Source organism: Erinaceus europaeus, chromosome 2, assembly GCF_950295315.1.
Source record: "Erinaceus europaeus chromosome 2, mEriEur2.1, whole genome shotgun sequence".
Lineage (NCBI taxonomy): Eukaryota > Metazoa > Chordata > Mammalia > Eulipotyphla > Erinaceidae > Erinaceus > Erinaceus europaeus.
In genome coordinates this window covers 190,981,490-190,997,572 of record NC_080163.1, presented here as the reverse complement: position 1 = coordinate 190,997,572, position 16,083 = coordinate 190,981,490, and the positions used below count along the sequence as shown (strand labels likewise).

Genomic DNA, 16,083 nt, shown 5'->3' with positions numbered 1-16,083 from the left:
TTCACACCCTCAGAGGTCCATGTGCTGCTGCTGGACGACCTCTTGCTGCTGCTCCAGCGCCAGGATGAGCGGCTGCTACTCAAGTCGCACAGCCGGACGCTGACGCCCACACCCGACGGCAAGACCATGCTGCGGCCGGTGCTGCGGCTCACGTCCGCCATGACCCGAGACGTGGCCACTGGTGAGATGAGAGGCCCTGGACCCCACTGCCCACAGAGAGTGGGGAGGGTGTAGGGGGCCCTGCAAGGACCCTTTAGAGAAGGTCTGTGTCATATGTTCAGGCAGAGGGGTGATGGAGGATGGGGGGCCTGGCAGGGCTGTAGATTTTATTTGTATTCGTTGTATTTTATTACTAGAGGACTGCTCAGTTCTGGCTTATGGTGGTGCCAGAGATTGAACCTGGAACCCCCAGGACTCAGGCATGAAAGTCTTTTGCATAAACATTGTGCTATCTCCCAGGCCTGTTTTATTGTACTTTCTTTTTTTTAAATATTTATTTATTTTCCCTTTTGTTGCCCTTGTTTTTTATTGTTGTTGTTATTGATGTTGTCATTGTTAGATAGGACAGAGAGAAATGTAGAGAAGAGGGGAAGACAGAGGGGGAGAGAAAGATAGACACCTGCAGACCTACTTCACCGCTTTTGAAGCAACCCCCCACCCCCATAGGTGGGGAGCTGGGGGATGGAATTGGGATCCTTGTGCCAGTCCTTGCACTTCATGCCACATGCACTTAACCCACTGCGCTACCGCCTGACTCCCATTTCTTTTATTTTTGTATTATTATTATTATTACTATTATTGCCTCCAGGGTTGTCACTGGGGCTTGATGCCATCACTACAAATACTACAAATCCACTGCTTCTGGCAGCCTTTTTTTTTTCCCATTTTATTAGATAAGACAGAGAGAAATTGAAAGAGAAGGGGAAATAAAGAGGGAGAGAGACAGAGAGACACCTTCAGACCTATTTCACCGCTTGTGAAGCTTTCTCCCTGCAAATGGGGAGCGAGAGCTTGAACCCTGATCCTCCCAGGGGTCCTTGCGCTATATACTATGTGCACTTAACCCAATGCACCATCACCCACCCCCTTATTTTATGTTTTAATTTAATTTGTTATTAATAGTTTGTTCATCTTTTATTTTTAAGATTGATTATCAGAGAGAATAAACGTGAAAGAGGAGAGAGACACCAAAGCACAGCTGAGCTCTGGCATCAGGTGGTGTCAGGAATTGAACTTTGGGCCCCAGGGGTTTCAGGCCTGCAAATTGGTGCTCTAACAGGCCAAGCTCTCTTCTTGGCCCCCAGTGGTAGATTTCTTTTTGGGAAACTGTTCCCAGGACTTTGCACAGAAAGGCAGTCAGCTCTGACTTGTATTTTGAAAAGACACCTTGGCTGCCACTTGGGGGCCTGAGGGGGAACACGGCAGAGGGGATCAGAGGGAAGCCTGCTAGGAGCCCACTGGGAAAGGATTTGCAGATATGCTGCCAAGGAGCTTCCAGGGCCTTGGTGGTGAGAATGGCTCCAGGGTGCTGTCAGGAGAGCTGGTCTGGGGGCTTGTTGCCTGATTAGATCCAGGGCTGGGAAGGAAGGTACTGGGAGGAGGGTGGACTGGGAGCTGCCTGCCCCCCCCCGAGGGTGCCACTAAATATGGGGGCTTGCCCACCCTGCATCACAAGCTGGGGAGACACCACTGGGAGTGACGCTGGCCCTGGCTTCTCTCCCCTTGCAGATCACAAAGCCTTCTATGTCCTCTTCACCTGGGACCAGGAAGCCCAGATATATGAGCTGGTGGCCCAGACTGTGTCAGAGCGGAAGAAGTGAGGGGGGCTGGCTTCCTGGGACAGGGTGGGTATGGCAGGCCCTGTTTGGGGGCTCTGGGGTGGAGCTGACTGGCCTGGGGTATGGCCTGTCTTTGCAGCTGGTGTGCCCTCATCACCGAGACTGCTGGGTCCCTGAAGGTCCCTGCCCCTGCCTCCCGCCCCAAACCCCGGCCAAGTCCAAGCAGGTGAGAGGACACAGGAGGGTAAGGGTGCAGCTTCCTGTGCATCCCCAGAATTCCAGTTCCAGCCCTGTCACCTTGCATGTGTGCTCTTATATAATGTACACTCGAATACCAATCCCAGCACAGCCTGCTAGATTTCAGTTCAGGCCTGCCTACCTTCCGCGTCTCTTGGTCTCCCAGCCTCTGTCTCTGTCTCTTGTTTCTGGACCTCCCTGTCTCCCTACCCTACCCCCACTCCATCCAGGGTGTGGAGTCACCTGCCATTTCTCCTCCCAGCACGCGAGAGCCCCTGCTCAGCAGCTCAGAGAACAGTAACGGTAATGGAAGCCGAGAGATGCCCCTGGCTGATGGTAAGCCTGTGGGCAAGTGGGAAGAGGTGGGTGGTGGGGGCACCGCATGGCTGGGCTGGTGTGTCTGCAGGAAGCCCGGACAAGGTCTGAGCAAACCCTCCTCCCTCCCTTTGCTCCCGTCCACCTCATCGCCTAGGCCGGATGGAGAAGATCCTTAGCTCCCTTCTGCCCTTCTGCAGACCCGGCCCTGAGGGCCTGCTCTCTGCCAAGGCCCTTCAAAAAGGTAACCCAGCCCTGCCCCAGCCGAACAGTGCTTTCCATATGCCTCATGACTCCCTTCCCACCCCCAGAAAACAAGGCACCAAGCCTCCCATCCTAGCCTGTGTCTTCTCAGTGGCCTCCAGTTCCTTCTGTAGCCTCTGTTTCTTCCTTGACTGAACTTCTTTCTTTCTTCCTTTCTTCCTTCCTCCCTTTCTTTCTTCCCTTCTTTCTTCCATTTTGTTGCCCTTGTTGTTTTCTTGTTGTAGTTATTATTGTTGTTGTTGTTGGATAGGACAGAGAGAAATGGAGAGAGGAGGGGAAGACAGAGAGGGGGAGAGAAAGACAGACACCTGCAGACCTGCTTCACCGCCTGTGAAGCGACTCCCCTGCAGGTGGGGAGCTGGGGGCTTGAACCGGGATCCTTACACTGGTCCTTGCGCTTTGTGCTACGGGTGCTTTATCCGCTGTGCTACCGCCCGACTCCCCTTGACTGGATTTCTTTCTTTCTTTCTTTCTTTCTTTCTTTCTTTCTTTCTTTCTTTCTTCCTTTCTCTCTCTCTCTCTCTCTCTCTCTCTCTCTCTTTCTTTCTTTCTTTCTTTCTTCCTTTTTGCCTCCAGGGTTATTGCTGGGGCTGGGTGCCTGCACTATGAATCCACTGCTCCTGGAGACCATTTTTTCCCCTTTTGTTGCCCTTGTTGTTTTATCATTGTTGTGGTTATTATTATTGTTATTGTTGTTGCTGTCGTTGGATAGGACAGAGAGAAATAGAGAGAGGGGGATAAACACCTGCAGACCTGCCTTATCGCCTGTGAAGCAACTCCCCTGCAGGTGGGGAGCCGGGGCCTCGAACCGGGATCCTTACGCCGGTCTTTGTGCTTCGTGCCACATGTGCTACCGCCTGACTCCCTGAATTTCTTTCTTTCTTTTTTTTCTGCTACCAGGGTTATTGCCAGGGCTCAGTGCCGTCACTATGAATCCACCACTCCTGGTGGCTACTTTATTATTTATCTTCTTTCTATCTTATTTGGTAGAATAGAGAGAAATTGAGAATGGAGAGGAAGGTAGAGAGAAAGAGAGAGGCACCTGCCTGCAGAAGCTTCCCCCCCCTGCAGGTGGAAAGCAGGGGTTCAAACCCAGATCCCTGCACATGGTAATTGTGTGCTCAACCAGGTGCACCGCCACCTGGCCCCCTTCCTTAAATTTCAGGTCAGCCTCTCCCTGGACTCACCTCCATTCTCAATGTCCTCCTGCTCCAACTGTGACCCCAATCTTCTTCCTGTGTTCTCTTTTAGACACCCTCGGCCCCCACAGGCCCAGCTAACCTTCCTTGCCCACCAGCAGGCCCTGGTCTCCCTCCTATACACTCTGCCCCCACCCTGTCCCTGTCAGTTCCCCCACCCAGCTTCTGACTGACCACCCTCTTACTGCACCCTCCCCAGTGCTGTCCCTGAAACTACATATGATTGAGGAAGACAACGGAGCAGGGCCTCCCCAAGAAGGGGATGGGGTCCCTGGGGGCGGCCCCCCTAGCTCCACCCGGATGCAGGAGATGCAGGAGGACCTGCTGGACCTGGAGGAGACCGTTAAACAGATGGAGGTGGGAGCTGGGTGGGGGCAGGAAGGCAGGAGGGAAGGGGCCCCTCAGTGGAGGGGACCCCTCTCATTCATGATCCTGCTCCAACCAGGAGATGGAGGAGGAGTTCTGTCGCCTGCGACTCGTCCTGTCTCAGCTCAGGGAGTTCATTGTCCCCCAGCCTGGCTGCACTTGAGGCTTCTGTCCCAAGCGGTGAGTGTTTGCATGGCAGGGGACATGCCTCCATCTATCTATCTATCTATCTATCTATCTATCTATCTATCTATCTCTGGCTTATTTTATTGCCACCACTGTTATCACTAGGGCTCTGCATGATTTTTCCACTCCTCTGATAGACTTTCCTTTCTTTCTTTCTTTCTTTTTCTTTCTTTCTTTCTTTCTTTCTCTCTTTCTTTTAAATTTTATTTATTTTCCCTTTTGTTCCCCTTGTTGTCTTTTTATTGTTGTTGTTATTATTGTTGTTATTGATGATGTCGTTGTTGGATAGGACAGAGAGAAATGGAGAGAGGAGGGGAAGACAGAGAAGGTGAGAGAAAGATAAGACACCTGCAGACCTGCTTCACCGCCTGTGGAGCGACTCCCCTGTAGGTGGGGAGCAGGGAGCTCGAACCGGGATCCTTACGCAGGTCTGTGCGCTTTGTACCACATACACTTAACCCACTGCGCTGTCACCCGATTCCCTTCTTTCTTTTTTTCTTTTTTTTGCCTCCAGGGTTATTGCTGGGGCTCAGTGCCTGCACCATGAATCTACTGCTCCTGGAGGCCTTCCCCCACCCTTTGTTGCCCTTGTTGTTGTAGCCTTGTTGTGGTTATTATTGTTGTTGTTGATGTCATTGTTGTTGGATAGGACAGAGAGAAATGGAGAAAGGAAGAGAAGACAGAGATGGGGAGAGAAAGATAGCCACCTGCAGACCTGCTTCACCGCCTGTGAAGCGACTCCCCTGCAGGTGGGGAGCCAGGGGCTCGAACCAGGATCCTTAAAGCCGATCCTTGCGCTTTGCGCCATGTGTGCTTAACCTGCTATGCTACCGCCCGACCCCCCCCTTCTTTCTTTCTTTAGCTAGAGATTGAGAGATATAGTGGAAGAGAGAAACAGAAAGGGGCCAGGTGATGACACCTGGTTAAGCGCATATATTACAATGCATAAGGACCCAATTTTGAGCCCCCAGCCCCCATCTGTAGGGGGAAAGCTTTGTGAGTGGTGAAGCAGTGTTCCAGGTATCTCTCTGTCTTTCTCCCTCTCTATCTCCCCCTTCTCTCTCGATTTCTAGCTGTCTCGAGTCTCTATCCAGTAAATAAGTAAAGATAATACCAAAAAAAAAAAAGAGAGAGACCCCACCTACAGGGGGAAAGCTTTCTGAGTGGTAAAGCAGGTCTGCAGGTATCTCTCTGTCTCTTTCCCTCTCTGTTTTCCCCTCCCCTCTCAATTTCTGTCTCTATCTAATAAGTAAATAAAATTTTTTTAAAAAGAGAAAGGAGACACGGGCCAGGTGGTGGCACACATTATAGTGCGCAAGGACCTGGGTTCAAGCCCCTTGGTCCCTGCCTGCAGGGGAAAAGCTTCCTGAGTGGTGAAACAGGGCTACAGGACTCTCTCTCTGTCTCCCTCTCTCTCTCTCTCTCTAACTCTTCCTTCTCTGTTTCTTTCTGTCTCTAATAATAAATAAAATAATCCAATAGGGAGTCGGGCGGTAGCGAAGTGGGTTAAGCACATGTGGAGCAAAGTTCAAGGACTGACAAGGATCCTGGCTCGAGCCCCCGGCTCCCCACCTGCAGGGGAGTCGCTTCACGGGCAGTGAAGCAGGTCTGCAGGTGTCTATCTTTCTCTCCCCCTTTGTCTTCCCCTCCTCTCTCCATTTCTCTCCATCCTATCCAACAACGACATCAGTAACAACAACAATAATAGACAACAAGGGCAGTAAAAGGGAAAATAAATAAATATAAACTTAAAAAATAATAATCCAATAATAAGTGAAATTTTTTTTAAAAAGGAGGAAGGAAGAGAGAGGAGAGAGACCTCACAGGGCTAGCCATGGTGCACCTAGTTAAACACACACATTGCCATGACCAGGGGCCTGGATTAGGGCCCTCTCCCCATCTGCTGGGAGGAAGCTCATGAGCAGTGATACAGATCTACAAAATGTTTCTCCTCTGTCTCTCTCGCCTGCTCTCTCAAATTCTCTGTCCTATCAAATAAAATAAAATGAAATGAAAAAGAAGAACAAGGTGGGGTGGTGGTGGTGGGAAATTGCCACCAAGATTCTCCATGCAGGTGTTCCCATGTGGTGGCCGGGGACTTGAACCCAGGTCCTCACACACAGCATAGTGTACACTGTACTGAATGAGCCCGCTCCTGGCCCCCTCAGTGTGTCTCCTGAATCACCCATCCTCATCTCTCTGTTCTTTCTGTTTCTCTGGCTCTCCCTGCTCTCCCTTTCTCTCCTCCTCCCTCCCCATTTCTCTTTTCCAGCTCCATCACTCTCTCTTCTCCACCCCCCAGACCTTCCACAAACAGAGGAATGGAGGAGAGGCCACCCCACCGCACAGCTGCCTGCGTCTCCAGCCCCAAGGGCTACGTCTGTCTTCAGCCCCAAGGGCTACTCCAGAGAAAGCCGGGCTCCCGCCTCACCTGCCCAGGGCCAGCCCAGACCACTGCCCTCCCCACCTCCCATGGCCTCTGCCTTCTCTCCCTCCTGCCATCCACTTGGGGGACTCAGGGCTTCATTCGGGGGAGGGGCACCAAAGTGACACACACCCCACCCCACCCCCCGTGTCCCGGGCCATCTCAGTATTGCCTGGGGTGGGGGCCACCCCTCTCCCTCCCCCACCCCCAAGTGCCTTTGCTCTGTTTTTATATCCTGGATTGGAGGTTTATTTTTTAATATATATTATCTAAGGAGAGGTCTTTATTTTTTTAGGGTGAGGCCCTGATGTGGTGTCTGGAGCCCCCCCCCCCCCACCTCTATGATTGTCTGGCCCCGTGTCACCTCTGCCTCCTGCCTTTCTCTGTGGCATGTGTCCCCCCTTCATCGCCAGCCTTCCAATCTCCCACACACTGGGCACCCCACGTCTCTCACTTCAATTATTTTATTTTTGTAGTAAACTCTCTGGAGGTGACTGTTTGGGGGGCTGGGGGAGCTGGTAGGGGGCCCTCCTGGGTGGGAGCTGGGGGCGGGGTTATTGCTCTGAGCTCCCTGTCCCCAGGGGGCCTATAGAGGGAAAGGGGAGGAAGGGTTGGGGGACATCAGGGAGACAGCACAAAACGCAGGTCACAGCACGGGGGTGGGCAGGGAGGCTGGCGCCATATTGCACTTCAGGAGTGGGGCCAGGCAGGGACCCCCTCAAACTGGAGCCTGGGGAGGAGACTAGAAGCCATCACACTCCCTCCACCCTCTTGGGGGGGAAGCTGAGACCCCCCATTCTGGGGTGGGGAAGCAGGAGACAGGGACACTGTATCTGGCCCTGGGAGCGTGCCAAGGGCTGGTCCCTGTCCTGGGGCGGGATGTGGGGAACAGACCAGATGATGAGAGAGGCTGCCCGGGTCCCTGCCTTGGCAGAACCTGTCACCCCACACCAGCTCAGCTGCCCGCCCCACCTTTGCCCACCTTGACCTTGGGAGGCACAGGGAGACCCTCGTCACCCTCACTGTCAGAGCTGCAGCCACTGACGTCTGTGATCTCCAGCTCCGAGTCGCTGTCCTCCTTCCCACCCAGCGCAGCCTCTGCTCCCCCAGTCCCTGGCAGCGCCAGGCGGGGGGTGGCTTCCAGGCCCAAGGGGCGCTCAGGGCCCAGGCCCTCGCCCCCAGCAGCCAGGAGAGGGGCGGCAGTGGGCCCTGCTCCTGCCGAGGGCAGGTGGCCCAGGGTGCTGGCCAGCGGGTTGGGGTAAAAGTGGGGGGGATAGAGGGAAGTAGGCAGCTTGGGGAAAGGGCCAGTGAGGTACGGGTTAAAGTTCCAGGGGTACTCAGGGAAGGTGCGGCCATAAGGACCCAGCAGGCCAGGGGGCTTCGAATAGCCAGTGGCACCTGTATGGAGGAGGGGGTACAAGGTGGGTCAAGCTGGGTCTGCTTGCCCGGAGAGGCATATCCCACCCCATCATGCCCCCCAATCCCTTTAACACTTCCTGAAATCCCTCCTAATCTTGTTTCCCTCCTCCCTGTTTCACCTCACATCTTCCTGTGGCTTTTTAAACACATCACGCCCCCCGCTCCCCCCCACACACACACACACACCCTCAAGCCCTTACCGGAGCCTAGGAATGGGAAAGGGCTGTCCAGCCTCAGTTTGTCAGTGTCAGGGGTGAACAGGGGTGCCCGGGCCCCTGTCTCTCCCAGGCGTGGGGTTGAGAACAGGGTCTGCAGGGTCTTTGGGAGGAGGGAGGTGGGGAGGGTTGTTGTTTAGGCCAGCTTCATCCCACCAAAGGCTTCACAAATGTTCAAACCACCCGCCCCCCTCCCAGGAATCTTAACTCACCTCAGGAGTGAGGGGAGGGGCATCTGGCCCAGGGCCCCCCCCAAAGGGGCCAGGGGTCAGCAAGAGCGGGGAGCCAGTGGTGGCAGCTGCCATGTCCAGCAGTGGGTAGTTGACCAGCACTACTTTGCTGAAGTTGAACTTGTAGGTGAACCTCTTCCCTTTGGTCTTATGGAGAATCCGCTTGTTGTAGTAATAGCTGTGGGGAGATGGAGGGAGGGTGAGTGAGCAGACGGGGGGTGGGGGTTGCCAGCCAGGAGAGACAGAGCCCCAACATAGGCTCTGAGCCTGGCACAGACCATGGCACAATGGCTTGGGGGACAGACACATAAGCTCACAGAAGCCCCCTGATGAAAGGCGCACGGAGTGCAGGGACGAGTGGGAGGGACCAGGATCCTGGCCAGCATGGCCCCAAATTCTGGGGCTCCTGTCCTTCCTTCCTCCCTGCCTTTTTGCTCATAACAGCAGCAGGTCCTAGGTCCCCGTCATCCCCCTCCCCACACACAACAGGGACAGATAGACACGCTCACCGCAGCGCCCGGCTCAGCTTGTCATAATTCATGTGAGGCTTGCACTTGCGGATGCCCCAGAGCCGAGCCACCTCGTCAGGGTCCTTGATGACAAACTCCCCGTAGTCCCCCTGCCAGGCAATGACGCCCTGGTACTCCTCCTTCTGCAGCAGCTCCAGGATGAAGTGCCACAGCTGGATCTGCCTCGAGCCGGGGGACGACTCTGGCTTGTAGGCCCAGTCCGGGAAGGCGAACCCTGGGGAACGGAAGCAGGGGAGTGGCCTTAAGTCTGGGTTGGGGACTGAGGGGCTCTGGCTTTGGATCCTGCCCAACTGTACTTCTGGTCCCTGATGAGCAACTTCGCAGCTTCAGGTCCCTTTGACTCCCCAGGCAAACACTAGAAGAAGGGACTCCCCAAGTGCCCAGTGTCAAAATAGTGGGTAAGATCTGGGGACACTGAATTGGTACTTCCACTGTTCTTACTGTTACTGTTTAGAGAGTGAAGAGGGGGCATAATGATTATGCAAATAAGACTGTTGGGGGGGGGCTATGGCATGCCCAGTTAAGTGCACATGGTACTATATGAAAAGACCTGTGCAAGGACCCAGGTTTAAGCCCCCGATTCCCACCTGTAGCAAGGATGCTTCATAAACAGTGAAGCAGGTCTGCAGGTGTCTTTATCTTTCTCCCTCTCTCCTTCCCTCTCAATTTGTGTCTGTCCTATCAAATAAAATGGGGGAGGGGAAAATGGCCACCGGGAGCAGAGGATTCGTAGTGCCGGCACCAAGCCCCAGCAATAACCCTGGAGACAAAAAAATAAAAGAAGCATCCCTGTAGCTTCAAAATCTCAGGCTCAATCCTCTACATCATTAATAAGCCAGAGATGAGTGGTGCTCTTAGAGGAAGAAGGGCCAGGTGGTGGCACACCTGGTTGAGCTCACACATTACAATGCATAAGGACTGGGTTCAAGCCCCTGGTCCCCACCTGCAGGGGGAAAGCTTTGCAAGTGGTGAAGCAGGGCTGCAGGTATCTTGTCTCCCTCTCTTTTTTTATTTTTTTATTTTTTTTTGTTATTTTTTACATTTATTTTATTTATTTCCTTTTGTTGCCCTTGTTGTTTTATTGTTGTAGTTATTATTGTTGTTGTCATTGTTGATGGATAGGACAGAGAGAAATGGAGAGAGGAGGGGAAGACAGGAGGAGAGAAAGATAGACACCTGCAGACCTCCTTCACCGCCTGTGAAGCGACTCCCCTGCAGGTGGGGAGCCGGGGTTCGAACCGGGATCCTTATGCCGGTCCTTATGCTTTGCGCCACGTGCGCTTAACCCGCTGCGCTACAGCCCGACTCCCCTTGTCTCCCTCTCTATCACCTCCCCTCTCAATTTCTCTGTCTCTGTTCAATAATAAGTAGATTAAGAAGAGAGAGAGGGGTCAGGCAGTAGTGCAGTGGGTTAAGCACACATGGCGTGAAGCGCAAGGACCAGCATAAGGTTCCCGGTTCGAGCCCCCAGCTCCCCACCTGCAGGGGAGTCACAGGCGGTGAAACAGGTCTTCAGGTGTCTGTCTTTCTCTCCCCCTCTGTCTTCCCTCTCTCCATTTCTCTCTGTCCTATCAAACAATTACGACATCAATAACAACAACAATAATAACTAAAACAACAAAGGCAATAAAAGGGGAAAACAAAATTAAAAAAAAAAAAAGAGAGAAAGACAACAGCACCAAAGCTTTCTTCAATGTGCTACTGATACTGGGCTCAAACCTGGGTTATGACACACAGCAGAGCAGCGCACTAGCCAAGTCAGCTATTTCTCCAGACCCAGCAGCTCCAACTGTATCCCAGCTTTAACACGACTCTGAGTCTGTGTCCCAGGGTGGAGGGTGGTATTGCCCTTCCACAGTGCTAGCCTGCCACTGCCCCCAACATCCACTCCTAAGGTCTGGTCTCTGAAAGGCCCTAGCACTTGCTCCCCTCCTTCCTGTCCCCTGCTCCATCTCACTGTCCTCCCCTCCCCTTAATCTCCTGGAGGCTGGGTCATCCACATGCTGCCTTGTGCACATGTGTCCCAGAACCTGTGTCTGGGTAACTCAAGTTCATGTCCTCTGCCCTCATCCACACTGTCCGTCATAGCACAAGGTGCCCACACCGTCACAGGCATGCAGCTTCATAGTGCCATGCAGCACACCACACACCAGCCTACCAAGGACCCAGCAACCAACTACACCTTGCCTCAGGGCCCCCCAGGCAGGGCTCTCCCAACAACCACTATACTGAGAGGCAACACACAGCAGCCTCACAAACACACAGGCGTCCAGTCATGCCTGGAGCGCATGCAGCTCACACACACACCAGCACAATTCACACAGGAGCAGGCATCCTGCTCCACTGCATAGATATGCCGTGAAGATGGATGCCTACTGCAGGGTCTTGCCCACCCCAAATCACTCCTCCCCCAGGCTTGGCACCCAGTTTCTGTGTTCAGTCCTGTGCTGTACGCTTTGTCCCCTCAGGAGAGAAACCTCAGACCCCAGGCATGAACACAGAAGGCAGAATTGCCTTGTGACCTTGGTGCTTTGCTGAAAGAAAGGAAGGGAGGAAGGCAGGCAGGCAGGCAAGCCTACAGGGGAGGGCACACGCTGAGCTGAGCAGGGGGGACTAGCCAGTGCCCGATTACTGTGTGACTCCAGGGAAGTTCCTTGTCCTCTCTGGATCATCAGAATATGTAGGGGTAAACCCAGGAGGTGGTGCAGTAGGTGCAGTAGGGTGCAGAACCTGGAAGCATGCGATCCCAAATTCAATCTCTGGCTTCTCATATGCCAGAGTGATACTCTGGATCTCTCATTATCTTGTGTTAGTAAGTCAGGAAAATCTTTTAAAAAAGAATAGATGGGCCAGGTGAGCACACATGTTACAATGCTCAAGGATCTGAGTTCAAGCCCCCAGTCCCCACCTACAAGGAAAAAAGCTTCATAAGCAGTGCTGCAGGTATCTCTGTGTCTCCCTTTCTCCTTTCCATACTTTATTTCAATTTCTCTCTGTCTCTATCCAATAAGTAAATACAAAAAAAAAAAAAAAAAGTATGGGGCAGTGTTGCCTTGGAGGTAGTGCAGTGGCTAAAATTCCAGGCTGAAAAGCATGCAGTCCTGAGTTCGAGCCCTGGCTTTCCATATGCCAGAGTGATGTTCTCGCTTATTCCCTCTCTGCCCTACCCCCCCTTATAAATCAATAAACCCAGGGCAGGAAAGAGCATAACAGCTCTGCAAAAAGACTCTCAGGCCTCAGGTCTCAGGTTCAATTTCCAGCACCACCAGCAGTGCTCTGATAAAGTATTAATAAAAATATTTTTTAAATTTATTATTGGACAGAGACAGAGAAATTGAGAAAGAAGGGAAGGGAAGGGAAGGGAAGAAACTGAGAGAGACACCTGCAGCTCTACCACTTGTGAACCTTTCGCCCTGCAGGTGGGGACTCGGGGCTTAAACCTGTGTCCTTACACACTGTAGTGTGTGCGCTTATCCAGGTGAGCCACCGCCTGGCCCCTTAAAAATAAATTTTTTTAAAAAAATTTTAGGATCACAGCAAGGGTGCTGCCTAACAGTGGGTGCTAATGACCCCCCACCCAAAGGCAACGGAAGGCCAGCCACCTCCTCCCAGAAGGCACAGTTCTCTCAGCTCTCATCTTCTTTCTCACTCCAGATGACAGGGCTCAGTCAGCACCCAGGCCTGGCCCCTTCCACACCCACAACACTCCTCTACCAGGAAGGCTCACAGACACATACACATCCCCAAAGGTGACAAAACATCCAGGCCAGGCTCAGGCAGATACACAACCCAACCAGAAACACCAGCTGCCCTCAAACACATGGCCTCACAGGCATCTATGGAGAGAGAAGACACACTTAACTCAGCACACAGACCTGCTGACAGCACTTCAAACGCAGCCACACTTGGTGACATACACATGTGAGAAGTACACACACATCCCAACCCAGAGGTGTGTGCAGTGGGAGAACCAGGGCATCCATGCTGACACCACACACAGACGGAGCCCTAAAGGGCAAAGGCTCTTCACCCCAGTCAGGAAGGTACACACTCAGGGATGTGACAGGCAACACCCCCCACTTAAAATGTGGACACGCTTCATGCCTGAGGCTCTAAAGTCCCAAGTTCAATCCCAAGCACCACCATTAGCCAGAGCTGAGCAGTGCTCTAGTTAAAAATAATAATAAAGTGAATTAAGTGTAGACAGGTCTCGCCCTTCCAAAGAAACACAACCAGAAACACCCAGCCCAGAGATACTGAGGCAGCCTCAGAGAGGCAGGCACACCAGCCACACAGACAGACAAGACAGGAGGCCTGGGGGGTAACACAGTGATAGAGCATAGGACTTGTATGCGTGAGGTCCCAAGTTTGATCCTCAGCACGGCATATGCCAGAGTGATACTCTAGTTCTCCTCTCATGCTAATAAATACATGTTTTTGCTTTTGTTATTTTATTTATTTATTTATTTATTTTACAGAGCCCTGCTCAGCTCTGGCTAATGGTGGTGCTGGGGATTGAACCTGAGACTTTGGAGTTTCAGCCATAAGAGTCTCTTTGCAGAATCATTATGCTATCTACTCCAAGCTGTTTTTAAGATAGATGTTGTGCAGACACACATGTCCCCATTGTTACTCCTGCTTCCCAAAACACTGATGTGTGATGCAGGGACACACACACAAACACACCATCTGTGGGGCGAGTGACAGGCTCAAATGCCTGTCCGGGCTAGTTTTACTGTCCATTTCCAGCAAACCTTCCTCTCCCAGATGCCCAGCTGCCTGGCTGTGTTTGCATCCCCCTGCATGGCTTGTCCCCTCCGCATGCTGGCTTGTCACAACGCTGGCCTCCTGTTCCTGCATCCAGCCCACTAGCACATGTCCATTCAGTCTCCCTGCTTCCCTTGGTCAGAGTCCCAGGGGGTAGCAGGCTGAAACCCCAAGACCTCAAGGGCCCTGGCTCCCTGTCCCTCACCGGCTGTGTCTCTGCACCTCACCCACCCTCTAAGAGATCCCACATCCCTGCAGGCAGGCAGGGACAGCAGACTATGAAGTTTTTAGCCAAGTTTTCCATTAAGGGGTTGTATTCAGGGGAGGGAGGGAGGACAGTGACATACACAGAGATGAGATGCAGAGAGGGAGAGGGATGGCTGGCTGGATAGGCCAGAGAGCAGGGGAGGGGGTGCAGGCCAGTTACCGGGGGTCCAGAGAGCCGGCAGGGCGGGCGGGGCGAAGAGAAGGTCGGAGACACAGCTACAATCCATGGTGGAGCCAGCCCTGTGAAGAGGCCGGGACAGACACACGGACAGGACAAGCAGGAGAGATGGCAGTCAGCTGGGAGTCCCTCACTCCCAGACCCCACCCTCTCTCCCCGCCTCCCACCTCCTGCCTCCTCCCGCCAGCGCCCTGTCTTCACTGGTTTCCCTCTGTCCAGTCTTTCATATCCCTCTGTCCCTTTCCTGGCCCCTGTGGCTCCCTTCTCTGGCCCTGACACCCCTCCGGGAGAAGAAGGATAAGTCTAGCCTCCATTCCTCCCTCCTGCTGGCTCACTCACTCACTCACTCACTCATTCAATCACTCACTCACACCCTTGGCTCTCAGACCTCCCTCAGTCCCTCCTCACTCAGAACCCCAGTCATTTACCCTGCCTCTCTCACCCCCTGCACCCCATTTCACTGCTGCCCAGATCAGTCCTGCTCCCCACCCAGCCTCTCTCCCTCCACCTGCCAGGTGACTCCCCAGCCCACTTCACCAGAGCCCCGGAGGTCCTCCCCAACTCTCATCCCTGTGGCCACCAGACCAGAGTGGCCAGAACCCACACCAGAGAGGCCTTGCCCTACACCCCCCTGTACCCCCTCAGAGAAGCCCCCACCACCCAGCATGATACCCCGCTTCAAGGCTCTCACCCTTCAGACACCCTGCACTTCCACCTGCCTTCCCCTCAGTCACCTCTCCTCCTCAGACCTCCTGTCCCCTTTCTGTGGATGGGGGGGAGGGCTCTCTCTCAGCCCCCCCCACTCCCTCACTGCGCACCTTTCACCCCCAAGACACCCGACCTCTCCTCACCTGCCTGCTGGAACCATTTCCCTTTCTGACAGCCCAGCCCCCTCAGGTACACCACCACCCAATTGCCCACACTTTTCTCAGACACAAACCCAGCCACTCCATCCCTCAGACACCTCCCCTCCTTCCTGAAGCCCCTCCAGACCCCACCTCCCCACTCAAGCACTTTCCTCATTCTCCTTCCCCAACACCCTTTCATTACCCCACCCTTCCAGACTCTCCACTCCTCCCCAGAGATCCCACAGGTACCCCATTCTTGTAAAACCCCCGGCTCCCCTTGGACACCAGGACAAGACCTGTGGAATGTCATTGCCCCCCACCTAGTCCAGTCACCCCCAACCCAAAGGGGTCTCCCCCACACTCCCCCCAACACTCCCATATCCATTCTGCCTCCCCAAGTCTCCTAACTTTCTCTGGGAGTCTCCCTGGATCTCTCAGTTTGACCTCTTCTGCTCCCTCCTTTCTGCTCCTCCCATCCACTCTTTCCCAAGTGTCTGTCTCTTTCTTCCCGTCTCTAATAAAACAAGGGGGGTTTACATAAAAATAAAAATGGTGAAGGGTATCTTTGTACCCCACCTCCAGCCCACCACACTCTTCTTTATGTCTGACCGTCCCCATCTCATCTCTCTTTATCCCCTGGTTTCTCTATCTTCTGTCTGTAACTCCCATACCCTCCACCCTATCTCTCTCTCTCCCCCCACCCCTTCGGTCTTTCTCAGCCTATATCCCCAGTTCTGCCATCTGTCTCTTTCTCTGCATCTCTTTAACTCTCCTGTCCCTGCTTCTCTATGCACCCACCTCCCTGACCGCCCATCTCTCAGTCTCTTTCCCTACTCCCTCCTGTGTATGTCTCTCTCTA

At 53.4% G+C, this 16,083-nt stretch overlaps 2 protein-coding genes across 5 annotated transcripts in view; one reads left to right on the top strand and one right to left on the bottom strand.

Moving 5' to 3' along the window:
• Window positions 1–7,046, top strand: part of ARHGEF1 (Rho guanine nucleotide exchange factor 1) — a 30,709-nt gene extending 23,663 nt beyond the window's left edge. For 3 of the 4 annotated variants that reach the window (XM_060186053.1, XM_060186051.1, XM_060186049.1), the window contains 8 exons: window positions 14–181; window positions 1,729–1,816; window positions 1,918–2,004; window positions 2,278–2,351; window positions 2,488–2,574; window positions 3,993–4,150; window positions 4,239–4,339; window positions 6,648–7,046. In XM_060186053.1, coding sequence (XP_060042036.1) covers window positions 14–181; window positions 1,729–1,816; window positions 1,918–2,004; window positions 2,278–2,351; window positions 2,488–2,574; window positions 3,993–4,150; window positions 4,239–4,322 — 746 coding nt within the window. In that variant the 3' untranslated portion in view covers window positions 4,323–4,339; window positions 6,648–7,046. Of the gene's footprint in view, window positions 1–13; window positions 182–1,728; window positions 1,817–1,917; window positions 2,005–2,277; window positions 2,352–2,487; window positions 2,575–3,992; window positions 4,151–4,238; window positions 4,340–6,617 lie in introns of all 4 variants that reach the window. The other variant, XM_060186050.1, reaches the window with a different exon arrangement.
• A 331-nt stretch (window positions 7,047–7,377) lies between these two features.
• Window positions 7,378–14,425, bottom strand: ERFL (ETS repressor factor like). Its single transcript, XM_060186418.1, has 5 exons — window positions 14,359–14,425; window positions 9,144–9,378; window positions 8,617–8,812; window positions 8,390–8,507; window positions 7,378–8,168 (listed from the first exon to the last, which is right to left on the bottom strand). The coding sequence occupies exons 1-5, from the start codon at window positions 14,423–14,425 to the stop codon at window positions 7,726–7,728; spliced, it is 1,059 nt and encodes a 352-aa protein (XP_060042401.1). The 3' UTR covers window positions 7,378–7,725.
• Window positions 14,426–16,083: the final 1,658 nt, after the last annotated feature.

Excerpts from the sequence above, each read along its gene's own strand:
- ERFL (XM_060186418.1), bottom strand. The coding sequence starts at position 14,425 with ATGGATTGTAGCTGTGTCTCCGACCTTCTCTTCGCCCCGCCCGCCCTG. Across the intron at positions 9,379-14,358 it reads GCCGGCTCTCTGGACCCCCG|GGTTCGCCTTCCCGGACTGG; the intron begins GTAACTGGCCTG and ends TCCGTTCCCCAG. Across the intron at positions 8,508-8,616 it reads CCCCTCCCCTCACTCCTGAG|ACCCTGCAGACCCTGTTCTC; the intron begins GTGAGTTAAGAT and ends CTCCTCCCAAAG.